The 22,886-nt window shown below is 44.2% G+C and overlaps 1 protein-coding gene across 1 annotated transcript in view; it reads left to right on the forward strand.

Annotated features, from left to right (window-relative positions):
- The first annotated feature begins 1,241 nt into the window (after window positions 1–1,241).
- LOC132779076 (EH domain-containing protein 3) overlaps window positions 1,242–22,886 on the forward strand; it is a 38,363-nt gene continuing 16,718 nt past the window's right edge. Inside the window, exons 1-2 of the mRNA XM_067470436.1 lie at window positions 1,242–2,962; window positions 17,132–17,308. Coding sequence (XP_067326537.1) covers window positions 2,736–2,962; window positions 17,132–17,308 — 404 coding nt within the window. The 5' untranslated portion in view covers window positions 1,242–2,735. The remainder of the gene's footprint in view (window positions 2,963–17,131; window positions 17,309–22,886) is intronic.

The following is a 22,886-nucleotide window of genomic DNA, read 5'->3' on the forward strand; positions in this document are numbered from 1 at the left end:
TTGCGCACGCGCACTTGTGAGCCTTGTTGCCTTTGCCTCTAGGTGGCGCACGCCTCAAGCTGCTCAGGCTCTTCTGTGCATGCGTATCATTCCTCCTAATAAGGGAAACTGAGCGCCAATCCTACGCGCATGCGTAGAGGATCTTCTGAGCTTTGTTGCCTTGCCCTCTAGGTGGCGCACGCTTCAAACTGTTCAGGCTCTTCTGCGCATGCGTATCATTCCTTCTAATGAGGGAAACTGGACCGGAAGCGGCCATTTTTGTCCCTGGCGTTTGCCAAAAGTGTGTGGCGAAGCAAGGCTGAGCGCCAATCTTCCGCGCATGCGCAGAGGAGCTTGTAAGCCTTGTTGCCTTGCCCTCTAGGTGACGCACGCTTCAAGCTGCTCAGGCTCTTATGCGCATGCGTATCATTCATTCTAATGAGGGAAATTGGACCGGAAGCGGCCATTTTTGTCCCTGGCGTTTGCCAGGAGTGTGTGGAGAAGCGAGCCTGAGCGCCAATCTTTTACGCATGCGCACTTGTGAGCATTGTTGCCTTCTCCTCCAGGTGGCGCACGCCTCAAGCTGCTCAGGCTCTTCTGATATCCCTTCTCTCGTTGGCAGAGCCACTCGCGCATGCGTATCACCCCTTCTCGTGAGGGAAAGTGGAGCGGAAGCGGCTCCCCCGGCGGCCATTTTTCTCCCTGGCGTTTGCCAGGAGTGTGTGTCCCATTTCCGTTTCCTGGGCGGACTTCCTGTAAGGCTGGCATTTAAAGCCCAGCTGTGTCTCCAGAAGGAGGAGGAGGATGCTGCTGCTGCTGAATGCTGAGGGAGGAAAAGGAACCCCAGGGAGGCTCTCCATCCTGACAACCCTCCACATTTGAATTAAATACATTGCTTCTATTTAATTCAAATGCATGAAATAGATTTGTAATCATTATTATTACTGACTTTGATTGGCAACAGCCACTATTCCCTCATTATCCAGGGAAAGAAGCCATTGAGTCCAGTTGAGTTTGCAATTATATTGATTTATATAATTATATTGATTATTCTTTGCACCCTTGTGCAATTATATTGATTTATTGTTATTATTATTGGTAATATATATATTGACTTATATTGTCTTCTTCAGAAAAGGGGCAATTGCTTTGCATCCCTTTGAACTTTGCAATTATATTGATTTATATAATTATATAGATTATACTTTGCACCCTTTTGCAATTGTATTGATTTATTGTTACTATTATTATTGGTAATATATATATTGACTTATATTTTCTTCAGAAAAGGGGCAATTGCTTTGCACCCCTTTGAAAATATAATTATAAATTATTATTATTGGTAATAGCTGATATTATCAATTATCTAAGGGAAAGTGACTGTTGTCAATTGCTTTGCATTCTTTTTAACATTACTATCATGATTGAAAATAGTTGATATTCTCAATTATCTAAGGGAAAAGTGGCTAGTGTCAATTGCTTTGCATTCTTTTTATTATTATTATTATTATTATTATTATTGAGATGGATAGATAATTTGCAGAAGTAGAGAGACTTGCCAGCAAGGAATGCAGTGGTGCAATTTTCTTTAAATAGACATTTGGGAGGTCGAAAAGACAGTTGGTGGCATTTGATATATAAGATTATAAATAAATATATAAGATTATAGGCTATAGCTACTATTCTCTGTTATCCAGAAACAGTAGCTAGAGTCCATTGCTTTGCAAACATAAATAAATAGATAATTTGCAAAAGTAGAGAAACTTGCCAGCAAGGAAAGCAGTGGTGGCATTTTTCTTTAATTATATCTATAATCAAGGAGGTAGAAAAGGTAGCAACCAATTAAGGCAGTTGGTGGTATTTTATATATAAGTCTCTCTCTCTATACATATATTGAATATAATATCTATATATATATGAGGGCTATAGCTACTATTCTCTATTTTCCAGAAACAGTTGCTAGAGTCCATTGCTTTGCAAACATAGATAAATAGATAATTGCAAAAGTAAAGAAACTTGCCAGTTGGTGGCATTTTCATTCATATATATATATATATATATAGAATATATAGAGATATATAATTTGGGAGGTAGGGAAGGTAGCAACCAATCAAAGCAGTTAGTGGCATTTTCCTTTAAGATATAATAAACAAATAGATAGATAAAGAAGCTCATAAGCAAGGCAGTAGTAGTATTTTCCAAGAAGACAAGTTATATATATTATTGCAGGGAAGGTTGAGATCAAGGGAGCAGGTATATTTTCCAAGAAGACAAACAAATACCCCTTTTAAACATAGATTGATTGATAGATAAGGTAGAGAGCAAGGCAGTGGTGCCATATCCTAAGAAGAATAACAAGAAACACTTTTAAAAAGAGATAAATAGGGAACTTAGAGGTTAAGGCAGAGGTGGCATTTCCTAACAAGACGAGCAAGGAAGTATTTCAAACATAGATCGATAAATAGGGAAGGTAGAGAGCAAGGTAGTGGCGTGGCAAATCCAAAGACGACCAACAAGAAACTCTTTTTTAGATAGGTAATTTAGAGGGTAAGGGAGCAGTGGCATTTCCTAAGAAGACGAGCAAGGAAGTCTTTAAACATAGAGAGATAGGAAAGGCAGAAGACAAGGCATCCAGCCCAACCCACTTTTCACTTCCAAAACCCGGACGTTTCCAAAGAAGCACTGAAGCGCCTCCTTCACCTCTTGGTCCGATCGATCTGTGAGACTTCTTTTGGGGCGACAACAACAACAACACCATGTTCAGCTGGCTGGGTCACGATGACAAGCGGAGGAAGGACCCAGAAGTCTTCCAGACGGTGAGCGGCGGCCTCAAGAAGCTCTACAAGACCAAGCTGCTCCCGCTGGAGGAGTACTACAAGTTCCATGAGTTCCACTCTCCGGCTTTGGAAGATGCGGACTTTGACAACAAGCCTATGGTGCTCCTGGTGGGGCAGTACTCCACGGGGAAGACCACCTTCATCAGGTAAGGCCAGCCGGCCCTTTATCGACCTGCATGAGAACTTGCACTACTGGGTTGTTGTAGGTTTTTGGGGGCTATATGGCCATAGTCTAGAGGCATTCTCTCCTAACGTTTCGCCTGCATCTATGGCAGGCATCCTCAGAGGTAGTGAGGTCTGTTGGAACTAGGAAAAAGGGTTTATATATCTGTGGAATGACCAGGGTGGGACAAAGGACTCTTGTCTGCTGGAGCTAGGTGTGAATGTTTCAACTGACCACCTTGATTAGCATGTAATGGCCTGACAGTGCCTGGAGCAAACTTTTGTTGAGAGGTGATTAGATGTCCTTGTTTGTTTCCTCTCTGTTGTTGTACTGTTGTAATTTTAGAGTTTATTAATACTGGTAGCCAGATTTTGTTCATTTTCATGGTTTCCTCCTTTCTGTTGAAATTGTCCACATGCTTGTGGATTTCAATGGCTTCTCTGTGTAGTCTGACATGGTGGTTGTGAGAGTGGTCCAGCATTTCTGTGTTCTCAAATAAAATGCTGTGTCCAGGTTGGTTCCTCAGGTGCTCTGCTATGGCTGACTTCTCTGGTTGAAGTAGTCTGCAGTGCCTTTCATGTTCCTTGATTTGTGTCTGGGCAGTGCTGCTGCGTGTGGTGGTCCCAATGTAGACTTGTCCTCAGCTGCATGGTACACGGTAGACTCCTGCAGAAGTGAGAGGATCCCTCTTGACCTTTGCTGAGCGTAGCATTTGTTAGATTTTCTTGGTGGGTCTCTAGATAGTTTGTAGGTTGTGTTTCCTCATCAGTTTCCCTCTGCGGTCAGTGGATCCCTTGATGTCTGGCAAGAACCCTTTCCCTGTGGGTGGATCTTCGTCTTTATCCTCGTGGCTTGTTCTCGGTCTTGCAGCTCTTCTGATGTCTGAGGTGGAGTCTCCATTGGCCTGGAGAGTTATATGCGAATCAAGGTGGTCAGTTGAAACATTCACACCTAGCTCCAATAGATTAGAGTCCTTTGTCCCACCCTGGTCATTCCACAGATATATAAACCCTTTTTCCTACTTCCAACAGATCTCACTATCTCTGAGGATGCTTGCCATAGATGCAAGCGAAACGTCAGGAGAGAATGCCTCTAGAACATGGCCATATAGCCCGAAGAAAACTACAAGAACCCAGTGATTCCGGCCATGAAAGCCTTCGACAATACAATAATAACAACATATGTGGTTCTGGGTGAACATGGGATGAGCATGACTCGACAGGCGTGGTTTTGCATCACTTGTTGCAGATGGTAAAGTGCTTGCAAATGGTTTTGGGGAAAGACGGACTCGGCTGGTGCCAATCAAGGTAGTCAGCAAACCACAGAATAGAGGTTTCTTTTTCCGAGAGAGGAGTTTCGGGAATCCTGAGTGAGCATTTTCTCAGAAAATGAGAGGCGGCCAGCGGCTGCGTAATTGAGTTGCATGTTCCTAATTGAAGGCTATTCCGAAGATGGATCAGGGAGCGGGGAGACCTGAAGTAGGATACTCATTCCGGGTGCTTTGGGCCTTTCCAAAACTGGTCTCGTAATCATCCTGAGGAATGTTTTCTCCAAATCCCGAACCATTCTTCCATGACTCAAGATTCCAAAAGGGAATTCTGAACCAGTTTGTATCTTGTAGGGTGCGTCTACACTATAGAATTTTAATGCAGTTTGGCGCCACGTGAACTGCCGTGAGAGTTGTAGTTTGGTGAGGTACCAGCAAGGTGAAAAATCTTGCCAAACTACAGCTCTCGTGATTCAATAGCATTGAGCCACAGCCGCTGAAGTGGTGTCGAACTGCATCCGTTCTGCAGTGTAGATGCACTATTAGCCCCCATTGATGCCTTCCCAGGTGTGTTATGCCTCCAATGGCACAAAGGGTTAAACCCTTGTGCCAGCAGGACTGAAGACCAATAGGTTGGAGGTTTGAATCTGGGGAGAGAGTAGGTGAGCTCCTTCTGTCAGCTCCAGCTCCCCACATGGGAACATGAAAAAAGCCTCCCACAAGGATGGTAAAACATCAAAAACACCCAGGCAATGTTCTTGCTGATGACCAGTTCTCTCACATCAGAAGAGATTTGCAGTTCCTCAAGTGGCTTCTGGCACACTATATATACAAACAAATAAATAAATGTAATGGTTGTTTGTGGGATTACCATAACTCAAAAACCACTGGACGAAATGACACGAAATTTGGACACTACACCCCTAACAGACCAACGAGTGACCATCACTCATAACCCCCCCCCCAAAAGAAAAACAGTGGAAAGGACTTTAAAACCCTGAAAAGCTAATATACAGAAAAAAAGGGAAGGAAGGGGAGAGAGAGAGAGAAAGAAGCATGGAAGCAAAGAGCGAAGGAAGGAAAGGTAGAGAAGAAAAGAAAAAAGGAAAGGAAGGAATGAAGGAAGGAAGAAGAGGAAGAAAGAGAAAGACTGAAGGAAGGATGGAAGCATAAAGCGAAGGAAGGAAAGAGGTAGAGAAGAAAAGAGGAAAAGAAGAGGGATAGGAAAGAAAAAGGTAGGGAAGGAAGGAAGAAGAGAAAGAAAGAAAGAAAAAAGGAAAGGAAAGAAAGAGGGAGCAAAGGAAGGAGGTAAAGAGGTAGAGAAGGAAGAAAGGAGAGAAAGAATGAGGGAAAGACAGAAGAAAGGATGGAAGCAAAAAGCAAAGGAAGGAAAGAGGCAGAGAATGAAGAAAGGAGAGAAAGGAAAGGAAAAGAAAAAAGGAGAAAGGAAAGAAGAAAAAGGAAGGAAGGAAAGAGGGAGGGAAGGAAAGACAGAAGGAACGATGGAAGCAAAAAGCAAAGGAAGGAAGGAAAGAGGTAGAGGAGGAAAGAGGAAAAGAAGAGGGATAGGAAAGAAAAAGGTAGGGAAGGAAGGAAGAAGAGAAAGAAAGAAAAAAGGAAAGAAAGAGGGAGCAAAGGAAGGAGAGAAAGAATGAGGGAAAGACAGAAGAAAGGATGGAAGCAAAAAGCGAAGGAAGGAAAGAGGCAGAGAAGGAAGAAAGGGGAGAAAGGAAAGGAAAAGAAAAAAGGAGGAAGGAAAGAGGTAGGGAAGGAAAGAAGAAAAGGGAAGGAAGGAAAGAGGGAGGGAAGGAAGGAGAGAAAGAGGGAGGGAGGGAAGGAAAGACAGAAGGAACGATGGAAGCGAAAAGCAAAGGAAGGAAGGAAAGAGGCAGAGAAGGAAGAAAAGAGAAAGGGAAAAAGAGAAGGGATGAAAAGGGTAGAGAAAGAAGGAAGGAGAGAAGGAAAGAAAAAAGGAATGGAAGGAAAGAGGGAGTAGAGAAAGGAAGAGAAAGAGGGAGGAAAGACAGAAGGAAGAATGAAAGCAAAAAGTGAAGGAAGGAAGGAGGCAGAGAAGGAAAAAGAGAAAGGGAAGGAAAAGAAAAAGGAAGAAAAGAGGGAGTGAAGGAAGGGGGGAAAGAAGGAGAGTAAGAGGGGGTGAAGGTTGGCCACAGCAATGCAAGGCAGGTAAAGCTAGTATTATTATAAAAATCCACCAAGGGAAATAAAAGTTCTGAGCTGCTTTGTGCACCAGCCAGAGGCCGAATTCCCCAGCAAGTGTGTCCAGATGTTGGGAAAGGGCTGAATTTTGCCCCACGCCTAGTGTAACTCAATGCGTATCAATGGAGAAGCATGGCTTTGAACCCAAGAGTCATAATGACCCCGCCACTGGGAACACTTAACACTGTGCTGGCTCCCCAAGAGGTTCATTCTGGTGCCTGCCATTGCCTTCTGAGGCTGAGAGAGTGTCACCCAATTCTCTCACACCAGAAGCAACTTGCAGTTTCTCAAGTCGCTCATGACATGAAAAAAAATGCTACGAATTCCATATTTAGTTGGGAGGATGGGATTTTTAGTCCAAGACATTTGGAGAAAGCTATATAAATAAAAATGTAATGTTCGTTTGTGGGATTAACATAACTCAAAAACCACTGGACGAATTGACAACAAATTTGGACACTACACCCCTAACAGACCAAAAAGTGACCATCACTCATAACTGCCCCCCCCCCCCCAAAAGTGGAAAGGACTTAAAAACCCCAAAAAGCTAAATGATGAAAAGCTAAATGGCGATACAGAAAAAAAGGAAATGAAGGGAAGGGAGGGAAGAAAGAAGTAAAAAGGAAGGAGAGAAAAAGGGAGGGAAGGAAAGAGAGAAGGAAGCATGGAAGCAAAGAGGGAAGGAAAGTAGAGAAGGAAGAAAGGAGAGAAAGGAAACAGAAAAGGGGGAAAGAAAGAGGTAAAGAAGGAAGGAAAGAGAAGGACAGAAAAAAGGAAAGGAAGGAAAGAGGGAGTGAAGGAAGGAAAGAAGCAGAAAAAGAGGAAGGAGAGGAAAGAGAAGGAAGGAAGGGAAAAGCAAAGGAAGGAAAGAGGTAGAGAAGGAAGAAAGGAGAGAAAGAGGAAGGAGAAGAGGAAGGAAGGAAAGAGAGGTAGAGAGGGAAGGAGAGAAGGACAGAAAAAAGGAAGGAAGGTAAGAGGGAGCGAAGGAAGGAGGGAAAGAAAGAGGGAGGGAAGGAAAGAAGGGAAGAGAGAAGGAAGCATGGAAGCAAAGAAAGAAGCAAAGGTAGAGAAGGAAGAAAGGAGAGAAAGAGGAAGGAAAATAAAAAGGGAAGGAAAGAAAGAGGTAGAGAAGGAAGGAAGGAGAGAAGGACAGAAAAAAGGAAGGAAGGTAAGAGGGAGCGAAGGAAGGAGGGAGAGAAAGAGGGAGGGAAGGAAAGAAGGGAAGAGAGAAGGAAGCATGGAAGCAAAGAAAGAAGCAAAGGTAGAGAAGGAAGAAAGGAGAGAAAGAGGAAGGAAAATAAAAAGGGAAGGAAAGAAAGAGGTAGAGAAGGAAGGAAGGAGAGAAGGAAAGAAGTAAGGAAAGGAAGGAAAGAGGGAGCAAAGGAAGGAGGGAAAGAAGGAGAGAAAGAGGGAGGGAAGGTTGGCCACAGCAACATATGGTGGGTACAACTAGTAGTAGTAATAATAATAATAATGCACTTGAATCTTCCCCTTGAGACTGGAAGATGGGACACGCATGAGTGAATGCTCCAAGGTGCTTAAACAGGTCTACCTCGTTTGAAGAGGGAGATTGTTAGTTCCTCTGCATGATTTCTTGAACGGAAAATGTGATTCAGAGGTAGAATTAACCTGGGAAGGCTTGGGCATGGGTTTCTACAAAGAAGAAGAGCGACGTGTTTCAGCAAGCCTTTCACCCAAAGCTCAGACAATGGGCAGGTGAAGGGAAACGGCCAGGTCTGGAAAGCCTTGTGTAGCAAATACAAACATTGCAAACCTTTCTGGAGAGTTTCTTTCAAGACTCATCCAGGAATGATCGCCACCCTCTATCCCTGTGATTACTATTTTGGTGCCACAAATTTATATTTGTATATTTTTGGATCAGCTGAAGAAGACTTTCCTTTTCTTCTGTTTTCCATCTGTCTTTGGACAAGTTGAATATGAGCCAGGAATGTGATGTGGCAGCAAAAAAAGCCAATGGGATTTGGCTTGCATCAAGAGGAGCCTAGTGTCTAGATCTAGCGAAGTCCTGCTCCCCATGCTCTATTCCACTTTAGTTACACCACACCTGGAATATTGTGTCCAATTCTGGGCACCACAATTCAAGAGAGATATTGACAAGCTGGAATGTGTCCAGAGGAGGGTGACTAAAACGATCCAGGGTCTGGAGAACAAGCCCTATGAGGAGCGGCTTAAAGAGCTGGGCATATTTAGCCTGAAGACGAGAAGGATGAGAGGAGACATGATAGCCATGTATAAATATGTGAGAGGAAGCCACAGGGAGGAGGAGGGAGCAAGCTTGTTTTCTGCTTCCTTGGAGACTAGGATGCAGAACAATGGCTTCAAACTACAAGAGAGGAGATTCCACCTGAACATGAGGAAGAACTTCCTGACTGTGAGAGCCATTCAGTAGTGGAACTCTCTGCCCTGGACTGTGATGAAGGCTCCTTCTTTGGAAGCTTTTAAACAGAGGCTGGATGGCCATCTGTCGGGGGTGCTTTAAATGCGATTTTCCTGTTTCTTGGCAGAATGGGGTTGGACTGGATGGCCCATGAGGTCTCTTCCAACTTTATGATTCTATGATTCTGTTCATAAATGCCCAGAAAAAAGATTCTGGAAACAATGCTGATGCTACTAAGAAACTTGAAGCTAGAATGAGGAGGAGGAAAAAGAGGGATTGGGGTGACTGTGCTGCCTCACAGGAGCATTATTGTCGTGTTTTGCAGAGCCTTTAACTTTCATAAGCTGCCTTGATAAGGTACCAGATTGGAAACAAAGTGGGACGTAAATATAGTAATATGTTTTGGAAAATGGAGATCACCAGAACCTTTTTGGAGACATTATGATCTTTGAGAAGGCATGACCTTATTAGAAGCTATAACCCTTTGAAAAATGATGCCATAACCTCTTGGTAAAGAACACGACCTGTTCTTTACCAAGAACAGGTCGTTCCCCACCATACATTCATATCTATATCAATAGAAATGCAATGTTCGTTTGTGGGATTAACATAACTCAAAAACTATTGGACGAATTGGCACCAAATTTGGACACAAGACACCTCTCAGGCCAACGAGTGACCATCACCCATAAAAACTCAAAAAAACACAGTGGATGAGACTTAAAAAGCCAAAAAAATACATTACAGCGCATGCGCAAAAGCACATATATACACAAACAAACATATATACATATATATATATGCAAATATATACACACACATATACACATATATACATACACAAACATATATACAGACAGCCACAGCAAAGCGAGGCAGGGGACAGCTTGTGTGTGTGTGTGTGTGTGTGTGTGTGTGTGTGTGTGTGTGTATGTATACACACACACACACACATATATATACACACACACAGATACACACACACACACACATATATATATATACACACACATAGATACATATATACATACATATACTTTGGCCATGTCTCGTTGTCCAAGTAAGATTGTCCTCCAAGTGCAGTGTCCTGGCGATGGGTACATAGGTGACTGTGGAGCCCTATTCTTGACCTGCATGTTCTCCCACAGTGAGGGCATTGGTTTCCAGGTGGAGGGCGGTCACAGTCGGGGTTGGCTTGATGCACCTTCCTCTTGGCACATTTCTCCATTTGTGCCTCTTCAAATTCTGCAGCATTGCTAGTCACAGCTGACCTCCAGCTAGAGTGCTCAAGGGCTAGGACTTCCTGGTTTTTGGTGTCCATGCCACAGTTTTTAAGGTTGGCTTTAAGCCCATCTTTAAATCTCCTTTCCTGTCCTCCAACAGGAAAATACATATGTGCATACATTTGTATATGTACATACATATATGTACATACATACATAAACACACACAGAGAGTTTCAAAAGTTACCCCAAAACATCTACTTTTAGTTGCCCCAAAACATCTATTTTCCCTTAAAATATATTTCCTTTAAATCATGCTCTCAAAAGACAAATATAAGCAGACATAATTTATTTACCACGAACTTCATGTCTTCAGTGTACAGATACTTTGCTTATCAATCTAATTACAAATAGGATTTGAAGTAATTTCTCTGTGCAAATAACACAGGGCATCTTTCTTAGGCCCTTCCACACAGCCATGTCACCCAGAATATCAAGGCAGGAAATCTCACAATATCTGCTTTGAAATAGAATATATAGCAGTGTTTAACCTCAGCAGACTGAAAGCCAAAACCAAGGTTACAACAACATCTGTTATAGAACTCCAATATGCTGATGACAATGTCATCTGTGCACATTCAGAAGATCTACAAGCCACTCTAAACACCTTTGCAGAGGCATACGAGAAGCTCAGCCTGTCATTGACCATTGAGAAAACCAAAGTGCTCTTCCAGCAGTCACCAGCCAATCCCTCTGCAATGCCAGAAATACAGCTTAATGGTGTCACATTAGGAAATGTTGAGCCTTTCCTCTCCCTTGGCAGCCACCACTCCACAAATGTCAACATTGACACTGAAATACAACACCGCCTGAGCTCTGCGAGTGCAGCATTTTTCCAAATGAAGCAGAGAGTGTTTGTCCGTAGGGAGACCAAGGTGCTTGTTTATAAAGCTATTGTCCTCCCAAACCTGCTACACGCCTGAGACATGGAGTATCTACAGACACCACATGCAACTCCTGGAATGATTTCATCAGCGCTGCCTCTGGAAAATCCTGCAAATGTCTTGGGAAGACAGGTGGACAAATGTCAGCGTGCTGGAAGAAGCAAAGACCACCAGCATTGAAGCGATGCTCCTCCGCCATCAACTCCGCTGGACTGGCCACGTTGTCCAGATGCCCGACCACCATCTCCTAAAGCAGTTGCTCTACTCCAAACTCAAGAACGGAAAATGTAATGTTGGAGGGCAGGAAAAGAGATTGAAAGCTGGGCTCAAAGCCAACCTTAAAAACTCTGGCACAGACACGGAGCACTGGGAAGCCTTGGCCCTTGAGTGCTCCAGCTGGAGGTCAGCTGTGACCAGCAGTGCTGCAGAATTTGAAAAGGCACGAATGGAGGGTGAAAGAGAGAAACGTGCCAAGAGGAAGGCGCGTCAAGCCAACCCCGACCGGGTCCGCCTGGAAGACTATCCTACTCGTCCAACGAGGGATCGCCTAAGTAATATAGCAGTGTGGACTCAAATAATCCAGTTCAAAGCAGATATTGTGGGATTTCGTGTATGGAAGGGCCCAAGAAAGATACCAGCTGTTAGGAATTGTGGGAGTTGAAGTCCAAAACACCTGGAGAGCTGAAGCTTGCCCAGGCCTGATTTAGCTGCTGAAGATATGCCTGGTTCCTGTTTTTTTCCAAAACTCTCAGTATAATTAATGCTTGTGCGCATCATGTGAGTTTGCAAGACAAAATGCTTAACTTGGATCCTCTATTGATATATATATATCTATCACCTGGATTAGTTTGACTGGAGCCCCTCCATGAAGCCAAGCTCTGGTTTGGAGGAATCTATAAAAGGGAGCCGAGTGAGATTTACTTTGCTTTTCTTCATCAAAGCTGCAATAAATGTGCCTTTCTTTGTTAAAGCTGAGCAATAAACAGCTAAGCTTGGCAAGATTTGGGAGAGCAGAATTCCCGGCCAGTTCTCCTCCTTCTCGGCCTTAGAAAGAAACTGAAGTTAGAAAAACAAAGAGATGAAAATCAATGAGGTCGCAATAAAGCTGGCTGAAGTTCACCTGCTGATCAGTGGCCTTGAACGGCCCAGGTATTTCTACCTGTTCTTTCGCTGCTGAAACCCAACGCTCTGGCATCTCAGGGCCAAGGGCAGCCAGGTGCGCTCTTCTTAAAGGTAAAGTCCTGGTAAGCCGGACCTTGTTCTGCAATAACATGTCTGCATTAAGTCATGCAATACATGTAGAGGTGGGAAATATTATTTCTCTCCTTTATCTCTATTGAAAAGAGGTGGCGGTGGTAATAATGAGAGTAATTCTATTTATTTATCATGTCAGAAGCAAATAGAGAATACAAATTGGTTAGAAATGAGCGTCCTCATTCTGTTTCCCTCCAAGTGTGAAGTTACAAGGCACGTAGATCTCACAGGGAATTTTCTCAGGGGAACTTGGTCTCATTGCCATGTAGTGGGAAGCCAGCAGAAGTGGACAAGCAATGCCAGTCGTCAGTAGCTCATCAACTGGCATTGTGGTGAAGGTTAGAGATGAGCGTCCTCATTCCGTTTCTCTCCAAGTGTGAAGCTACAAGGCACGTAGCTCTCATGGGGAATTTTCTCAGGGGAACTTGGTCTCATTGCCGTATAGCGGGAAGCCAGCGGAAGTGAACGAGCAATGCCAGTCATCAGTAGCTCACCAACTGGCATTGTGGTGAAGGTTCGAGATGAGAGTCCTCATTCCGTTTTCCTCCAAGTGTGAAGCTACAAGGCACGTAGCTCTCATGGGGAATTTTCTCAGGGGAACTTGGTCTCATTCCCGTGTAGCGGGAAGCCAGCAGAAGTGAACGAGCAATGCCAGTCGTTAGTAGCTCACCAACTGGCATTGTGGTGAAGGTTAGAGATGAGGGTCCTCATTCCGTTTCCCTCCAAGTGTGAAGTTACAAGGGAATTTTCTCAGGGGAACTTGGTCTCATTGCCATGTAGCAGGAAGCCAGCAGAAGTGAACGAGCAATGCCAGTCGTCAGTAGCTCACCGACTGGCATTGTGGTGAAGGTTAGAGCTGAGTGTTCTCATTCCGTTTCCCTCCATGTGTGAAATTACAAGGCACGTAGCTCTCACGGGGAATTTTCGTAGGGGAACTTGGTCTCATTGCCATGTAGCGGGAAGCCAGCAGAAGTGAACGAGCAATGCCAGTCGTCAGTAGCTCACCAACTGGCATTGTGGTGAAGGTTAGAGATGAGTGTCCTCATTCCATTTCCTTCCAAGTGTGAAGTTTGCACTGTGTGAGGGATATCTGGAAAGTAAGGTTACAAGGCACGTAGCTCTCACGGGGAATTTTCTCAGTGGAACTTGGTCTCATTGCCATTTAGCGGGAAGCCAGCATAAGTGAACGAGCAATGCCAGTCGTCAGTAGCTCGCCAACTGGCACTGTGGTGAAGGTTAGAGATGAGGGTCCTCATTCTGCTTCCCTCCAAGTGTGAACTTTGCACTGTATGAAGGATATCTGCAAAGTTACAAGGCACGTAGCTCTCACGGGGAATTTTCGTAGGGGAACTTGGTCTCATTGCCATTTAGCGGGAAGCCAGCAGAAGTGAATGAGCAATGCCAGTCGTCAGTAGTTCGCCAACTGGCATTGTCATGAAGGTTAGAGATGCTACCTAAATGCTAAGGGCATGAACGTTGCTGTTATTCATCGCAAAATCATTTCAGTTGATGGAGAGGATGTAATGTCAAGACACCCTATGACAAAATGGGTACAGAATATATAGTGAGACAATGAAGAAACTTCACAGAGCCATCCAAAACAAACATTGTGGGATACTGATGACGGGAGTCTGTCTCTTTCATGACAATGTGCATTCACACACCACTCATGCAACACAAGAGCTGTTGACTTCATTTGGTTGGAATGTTTTCAGCCACTCCGCTCACAGCCCTGTCCTGCACTCGGTGACTATAATCTGTTTACTAAACTGAAGTAACACCTATGTGGAAAACACTTTTCCGACAACGGCCATGTAAAAATCGAAGTGACGAATTGGCTGAAAAAGGCGGAGGGAAACTTCTATGAAACAGGCATCAAAAACTTGTCCCACGGATGATAAAATGGATTGAAATGTGAAAAAATAATGTAATACCTATGCTACAATCCATGTAAGTTTTATTTCGGGATAACCCTTGTATATCTATAAAACGTGAACCAATACACTACAGGATCAACACATGTTGAGCTTTTAACACATTGAAATCCTGCATAGCAATGTATAAGAGTGGGATTGTGCCCTTTTAAATCATGCATTTACATGTTATTGGCATGCAGGATTTTGCTGTGTTGCAACCCCTGTGTCTTTTAACAGCAGGGAAGGTAAACAGCAGCTGCCCCCACAATCCCTCGCTGAAAAGCAAAACAGAGAGAAAAGGGCAAAGCGGCTGCCTCTAGAGCAGACATTGGGCCGCCAAAAGGATGATTATAAGAAAAGCGGAGCCTGGTAAAAGACTCCATTGTCCCTGGGATACAGTGTGCTTTGAGATAAGCCTTCCAATGGTCTCTGGAAGGATTCACCTGCTTGTCTTTGTTTACACAAGGCTCACCTGGGATGAGTGTTTCCTTTCCCGGGTTTGGAAGGAACAAGTTTGCTCAGACATGTTGAAATGCTCTTCTTCTTCTTCGTTTTTGCAATGTGGTATCTCTTTCCAGTTGTTGCTACGCTGCTCCTGCATCTAGTCCAATATTTTGTAAACAATATCCCAGCAACGCATCAATTCCTCTGGGATTATTATGTTGATATTGGTCGGTCTATCGAATGTTTTCAGTTGTATGTTGGAATCTGCCCTGAGTTCCCCCCAGGGAGATAGGGCAGAATATAAATAGTTTTATTATTATTATTATTATTTATTGAACTGAGACGTTGCTGTTGAGCGTCTTTGAGTAGTTTCTGACTTACGGCTGAGAGAGTGTGACTTGCCCAGGGTCTCCCATTGCGTTTCCATGGCTGAGCATGAATCCAAACCCTGCTCTCTAGAGATGTAAATCAGTGCTCAAATGCTGACTTTCTTGAATCATGTCTGCCTCCACAATCCCAAGTCCTCTCCACAATGTCTTAAGGATTGTACAGTTTTATATTTTTTATATTATATGTTAATATTTTAATAGTTTTTTATGATTGTTATACTTTTTGATATGACTGTTGAGGCATCGAATTTTTGTAATCTGCTCCAAGTCGCCTTTCGGGCTGACAGGAGACTTTTTTAAGTCTCTTCCGCTGTGTTTTCCAGTGTTTTTATAAGTGATGGTCACTCATTGGCCTGATAGGTGTACCGTGTCCAAATTTGGGGTCAATTTGTCCAGTGGTTTTTGAGTTATGTTAATCCCACAAATTAACATTACATTTTTATTTATATAGACTAGCCATCCCCTGCCATGCATTGCTGTGGCCCAGCTTGTTTATATGTGTTTTGTGTGTGTATATATATTTGTATATATGTGTATTTATGTGGTTATATGCATACATTGCAATGTAATATTTTTTATTTTATTTTTTGGCTTTTTGAGTCTCTTCCACTGTGTTTTTCAGTATTTTTATGAGTGATGGTCACTCATTGGCCTGATAGGTGTGTTGTGTCCAATTTTGGGGTCAATTCCCCCAGTGGTTTTTGAGTTATGTTAATCCCACAAACTAACATTACATTTTTATTTATATAGACTAGCCATCTCCTTCCATGCGTTGCTGTGGCCCAGCCTGTTTATATGTGTTTTGTGTGTATATATATATTTGTGTATATGTGTATTTATGTGGTTATATGCATACGTTGTAATGCAATGTATTTTTTATTTTATTTTACATTTTTATTTATATAGACTAGCCACCCCCGGCCACACATTGCTGTGGCCCAGTGTATTTATATGTGTTTTGTGTGTCTATATATGCACATGTTTGTGTGTGTTTGTCTATATATGTGGTTATGCGCATGCATTGTAATGCCATAATTTTTTTTGGCTTTTTAAGTCCCTTCCATTGTGTTTTTCAGTGTTTTTATGAGTGATGGTCACTTGTTGGCCTGATAAGCATCTTGTGTCCAAATTTGGTGTCAATTCATCCAGTGGCCCTTTGTCAGGAGGGCTTTGATGATGTTTTCTTGCCCTGGTGAAGGGAGTTGGACTGGATGGCCCTAAGGCAGCATTTCCGAACCTGGAAAGTCAAGACCCTGGGGGGGGGGGTCACTAGGGGGGTGTCAGAACCTGCCATGACCAACAGTATTTTCTGTGGGTCATGGGGGTTCTGTGTGGGATGTTTGGCCCAATTCTATCATTGGTGGGATTCGGAATGTTCTGTGATTGTAGGTGAACTATAAATCCCAGCAACTACAACTCCCAAATGTCAAGGTCTATTTCCCCCAAACTCCATCAGTGTTCAAAATTGGGCATATTGAGTATTCGTGTAGAGCAGGGGTAGGGAACCTTCGGCCCTCCAGGTGTGGTGGACTTCAACTCCCACAATTCCTTGAGGCTCGGCATTCGCCCCAAAGGCTTACACGAGCCTCAAGGAATTGTGGGAGTTGAAGTCCACCACACCTGGAGGGCCGAAGGTTCCCTACCCCTGGTGTAGAGTTTGGTCCAGATCCATCATTGTTTGAGTCCACTGTGATCGCTGGATGTAGGTGAACTACAACTCCAAAACCAAAGGACACTGCCCATCAAACCCTTCCAGTATTTTCTCTTGGTATGGGAGAACTGTGTGACAAGTTTGGTTCAATTCCATCGTTGGTGGGGTTCAGAATGCTCTTTGATTGTAGGTGAACTATAAATCCCAGCAACTACAACTCCCAAATGACAAAATCATTTTTTTTTTAGTGAAGGACATAAATTGGGTTGTTAGGTGTCTTGTGTCCAAATTTGGTGTCAATTCCTCCAGTGGTTATTGAGTTCTGTTAATCCCACAAACGAACATTACATTTTTATTTATGTGGGTTGTCTGTTTGCCTAGAACTGGTCACAGGGTTGTTATTCCAAGTGGAAAGGCCTGAATTGAGATGTTGGTTTCACCTGTTGCAGGTACCTCCTTGAGCAGGACTTCCCCGGGATGCGCATCGGTCCGGAGCCAACCACAGACTCCTTCATTGCGGTGATGCAGGGCGACGTGGAGGGCATCATCCCCGGGAACGCCCTTGTCGTGGACCCCAAGCGGCCCTTCCGGAAGCTCAACGCCTTTGGCAACGCCTTCCTCAACAGGTCAGTAATACTGAGACAAGGATAGTAATGTCATGCCCAAGAGCAGGCATGAGCAAGCTCCGTCCCTCCAGGTGTTTTGGACTCCAACTCCCACAATTCCTAACAGCCTATCGGCTGCTAGGAATTGTGGGAGTTGGAGTCCAAAACACCTGGAGGGACAAAGCTTACCCGTGCCTGTCCTTGGGCATTAGCTGGATGGAAAGTTTGTTATTATTGCTCATTTAGAAGGTAAATTAATCTCATCAGTTCAGGTCTCCAGGTTATTTATTTATCGTGTCATCAGCCACCATACCATTGTATTACATTTCTAACAGAACAAAACAAACACACAGATTAAAAAAACCCACATATTTCGCAAACTTGGTAGTTGATTAAATGTCCTTTGACCAGTATCTGGCCCCTTGGAGTGCCTCTGGTGTTGCCGCAAGAAGGTCCTCCATGGTGCATGTGGCAGGGCTCAGGGTGCATCGCAGCAGGTGGTCAGTGGTTTGCTCTTCTCCACACTCGCATGCCGTGGATTCCACTTTGTGTCCCCATTTCTTAAGTTTGGCTCTGCATCTCGTGGTGCCAGAGCGCAGTCTGTTCAGCGCCTTCCAATTCGCCCAGTCTTCTGAGTGCCCAGGGGGGAGTCTCTCATCTGGTATCACCCATGGATTGAGGTGCTGGGTTTGAGCCTGCCACTTTTAGACTCTCGCTTGCTGAGGTGTTCCAGCGAGTGTCTTTGTAGATCTAAGAAAACTATTTCTTGATTTAAGTCGTTGGCGTGCTGGCTGATACCCAAACAAGGGATGAGCTGGAGATGTCTCTGCCTTGGTCCTTTCACTATTGGCTACTACTTCCCGGCAGATGTCAGGTGATGCAATACCGGCTAAACAGTGTAATTTCTCCAGTGGTGTGGGGCGCAGACACCCCGTGACAATGCGGCATGTCTCATTAAGAGCCACATCCACTGTTTTGGCGTGGTGAGATGTGTTCCACACTGGGCATACAGACTCAGCAGCAGAGTAGCATAGCGCAAGGGCAGATGTCTTCACTGTGTCTGGTTGTGATCCTCAGGTTGTGCCAGTCAGCTTTCCTATGATGTTGTTTCTAGCGCCCACTTTTTGCTTGATGTTCAGGCAGTGCTTCTTGTAGGTCAGAGCACGGTCCAAAGTGACTCCCAGGTATTTGGGTGCGCTGCAATGCTCCAGTAGGATTCCTTCCCAGGTAATAATCCTCAGAGCTCGGGATGCTTGTCTGTTCTTGAGGTGAAAGGCGCATGCCTGTGTTTTAAATGGATTAGGGATCAGCTGGTTTCCCCTGTAATAGGCAGTGAGAGCACCTAGAGCTTCAGAGAGCTTCTTTTCAACCATCTCAAAGCTCCCTGCTTGAGCAGTAATGGCACTATCATCAGCATAGTTGAAACTCTCTGTCCCTTCTGGCAGTGGCTGTTCATTTGTGTAGGTCTTTAGGTACAACAACAAGAGATCAAACATCAAAACAATGAGAATGAAGGCCAAGAGGTTGCAGGAAAGGCTCGAAGTCCAAGCTCTGCTCAAAGAGTTAACCTTGAGAACATATCTCCGCCGGCCAGAATTAATTGAAGCAGGGCCTGGCCACCTTTGCAGTTCACTGCCCAGATCTTTCGGAAATTACAGCCTTGTCATCCGGTCTGCTGCAAAAGTGACCTTGGGTGTGATGGATTTGCAATGCTCAGCTCACGAGCCCAGTGCAAAAAAAAGAAAAGAAAGAAAGCATGCCTACCAGTTCCCATTGACAGGGTTGTTATGAATGCACAGGTTAGACCAGGTATGGGCAAAACTTTGGCCTCCCTCCAGGTGTTTTGGACTCCAACTCCCACCATTCCTAACAGCTTCAGGCTTTTTCTGTTTCCACACACCCCCTTGCAAGAGAGAAGATATGACACGTAGAAGATCAGTAAAGAATAAAGATGTTTACTTTTTGTTATGGAGAACAACATAGATACAGTCATGAGAACAGTTGCTTTGAGAGATCTTCTTCCAGAAATATAAACTGTCTTGACAAGTTCCTGCATAGAAAACCTAAACATGTAACTGTTGCCAAAACTCCCAGACTCGGCTAGCTTCTTATATTTTTTTAGTTAACACACTCACCAACTGATTTTTACATGCTCCATAGAAAACTTAAACATGTAACTGTTGCCAAAACTCCCAGGCTTGGCTAGCTTCTTGTATTTTTCAGTTAACACATTCACCAACTGATTTTTACATGCTCCATAGAAAACTTAAACATGTAACTGTTGCCAAAACTCCCGGGCTTGGCTAGCTTCTTGTATTTTTCAGTTAACACATTCACCAACTGATTTTTACATGCTCCATAGAAAACTTAAACATGTAACTGTTGCCAAAACTCCCAGGCTTGGCTAGCTTCTTGTATTTTTCAGTTAACACATTCACCAACTGATTTTTACATGCTCCATAGAAAACTTAAACATGTAACTGTTGCCAAAACTCCCGGGCTTGGCTAGCTTCTTGTATTTTTCAGTTAACACACTCACCAACTGATTTTTACATGCTCCATAGAAAACTTAAACATGTAACTGTTGCCAAAACTCCTAAGCTCAGCTAGCTTCTTGTAGGTTTTAGTTAACACACTCACCTACTCCAACTCCCAGCATTCCTAACAGCCTCAGGTCCCTTCCTTTTCCCCCTCAGCCGCTTAAGCGGCTGAGGGGGAAAAGGAAAGGGCCTGAGGCTGTTAGGAATGCTGGGAGTTGGAGTCCAAAACACCTGGAGGGAGGCCAAAGTTTGCTTATGCCTGGGTTCGTTAGACTCTCCATTTCGTCTCGATCAAGTTTGCACAAGTCGGTCTCGGCTTCTCATTGTCTTCCAGCCCGAATCATCGCAAAGCTCTCGTCCTCCCAAAAGAGATTATACTGTTTGCAGAGATTATAGAGTTGCATTCCTTTGGATTCAAACTCATTTCTTTGTTGGAAAGACAGTTTTAGAACATAGATTTGTATTTATCAGGAGCAAACCAAGGGTAGAGTTGTGATGTATTTGAGAAATCACAAAGTTTAGAAAGTTGGCATTATATTAAGTGTCTTTGGACCACTGCTGTTGCCGCAAGAAGGTCCTCCATGGTGCATGTGGCAGGGCTCAGGTTGCATTGCAGCAGGTGGTCAGTGGTTTGCTCTTCTCCACACTCGCATGTCGCGGACTCCACTTTGTAGCCCCATTTCTTAAGGTTGGCTCTGCAACTCATGGTGCCGGAGTGCAGTCTGTTCAGGGCCTTCCAAGTTGCTCAGTCTTCTGTGTGCCCAGGAGGGGGAGTCTCATTGGGTATCAGCCATTGGTTGAGGTTCTGGGTTTGAGCCTGCCACTTTTGGACTCTCGCTTGCTGAGGTGTTCCAGTGAGTGTCTCTGTAGATCTTAGAAAACTATTTCTTGATTTAAGTCGTTGGCTTAAGTGCTTTTGCTTATGGGGAGTAGCCATATTATCATACACATTTGCCCCCCCCCAACAGTTTTTGTCCCCAGAGTATATTCCCCACCTGTGTGAAGGTCTGTATTTATGACCCCGTTCCTTTACAAACAATCTGCTCCATCCCTGTCTCATCCTGATTTTAGTATTTTGAGTGTCTTAGTTTTTATCTTGCACATGCGGCCCTCTCATTGTTATGTTATGTTATGTTATTGTGTGTGATTTTGCTTTATCGTCTTCGTACTCATATGTTGAATGTATTTTACTGTGTTGTTATTGTGTTTTGACTTCACTTTATTGTAATATGCTGGTGGGCTTGGCCTCATGTAAGCCACCCCGAGTCCCCATTGGGGAGATGGTGGCGGGGTATTAAATAAAGTTTATTATTATTATTATTATTATTATTATTGGTGCCCCCGGTGGTGTACTGGGTTAAAGCGCTGAGCTGCCGAGCTTGTTGACCGAAAGGTCGCAGGTTGATTCTGGGGAGCGACATGAGCTTCCACTGTCAGCACTAGCTTCTGCCAACCGAGCAGTTCGAAAACATGCAAATGTGAGTAGATCAATAGGTACTGCTCCGGCAGGAAGGTAACGGCGCTCCATGCAGTCATGCCAATGGCCACATGACCTTGGAGGTGTCTATGGACAACGCAGGCTCTTCAGCTTAGAAATGGAGATGAGCACCATATCCCAGAGTCAGGCATGACTGGACTTAATGTCAGGAGACAACCTTTACATTATTATTATTATTATTATTATTATTATTATTATTATTATTACTACTACTACTACTACTACTACTACTATTGGCATGCTGGCTGATACCCAAACAGGGGATGAGCTGGAGATGTCTCTGCCTTGGTCCTTTCACTATTGGCTGCTCCTTCCCGGCGGATGTCGGGTGGTGCGATACCAGCTAAGCAGTGTAATTTCTCCAGTGGTGTAGGGCGCAGACACCCCGTGATAATGCGGCATGTCTCATTCAGAGCCACATCCACTGTTTTAGTGTGGTGAGATATATTCCACACTGAGCATGCGTACTCAGCAACAGAGTAGCAAAGCACAAGGGCAGATGTCTTCACTGTGTCTGGTTGTGATCCCCAGGTTGTGCCAGTCAGCCATCATATGATATAATAATTCTAGCGCCTATTTTTGACTTGATATTCAGGCAGTGCTTCTTGTAGATCAGAGAACGGTCCAGAGCAACACCCAGATATTTGGGTGTGCTGCAACGCTCCAGTGGGAGTCCTTCCCAGATCTTCCTCAGAGCTCGACATGCTTGTCTGTGTTCCTCATTTTTGGAAGAGGAAGGGAAGAGCTCAGGAATTGGAGGGAGAAGAAGAATCAGACGATGAAAGTTTGAAAGTGCCCACATTTCTAGAGAGACGGAAAGAGACAAAGCACAGGAGGCGGTCAGCCAGAATAGCTGCTAAAAACGCTGAGCTAATTGGGAGACACCCTAGCAATTCCTGCGTGGGAAATTCAGGGCTATAAATCAGTAGAAGGAGGAGTCAGCTTTCAAGTTGTTTGATGCTGGCGATAAGAGGAAGGGAATGGAACCGGATCAATGATTCCCTCCCAAGTGGCCCTGGCCTTTGAGAAATATTTGAACGTCCTTCTTGCCCAGGAAAATAGGCCGAAGCATGGGAGAAAGGCCTTTGGTCAAAGTCAACACAACACACTTTGCTTGGGAGTGTGTCCTGCTGCTTTAAGCATTTGTCATTGTTCTTCCTTTCTTCGCTTTTCAAGCAAGTCTGTGCCTCTGCCATCTGTATTCAGTTCATAGAATCATAGAATCAAAGAATTGGAAGAGATCTCCTGGGCCATCCAGTCCAACTCCATTCTGCCAAGAAGCAGGAATATTGCATTCAAATCACCCCTGACAGATGGCCATCCAGCCTCTGCTTAAAAGCTTCCAAAGAAGGAGCCTCCACCACGCTCCGGGGCAGAGAGTTCCACTGCTGAACGGCTCTCACAGTCAGGAAGTTCTTCCTCATGTTCAGATGGAATCTCCTCTCTTGTAGTTTCTTGTAGACATTGTTCCATTGCATCCTAGTCTCCAGGGAAGTAGTCTCCTTGTGGCTTCCTCTCACATATTTATACATGGCTATCATGTCTCCTCTCAGCCTTCTCT

The sequence above is a fragment of the Anolis sagrei genome, chromosome 6 (genome assembly GCF_037176765.1).
Source record: "Anolis sagrei isolate rAnoSag1 chromosome 6, rAnoSag1.mat, whole genome shotgun sequence".
Classification (NCBI taxonomy): Eukaryota; Metazoa; Chordata; class Lepidosauria; order Squamata; family Dactyloidae; genus Anolis; species Anolis sagrei.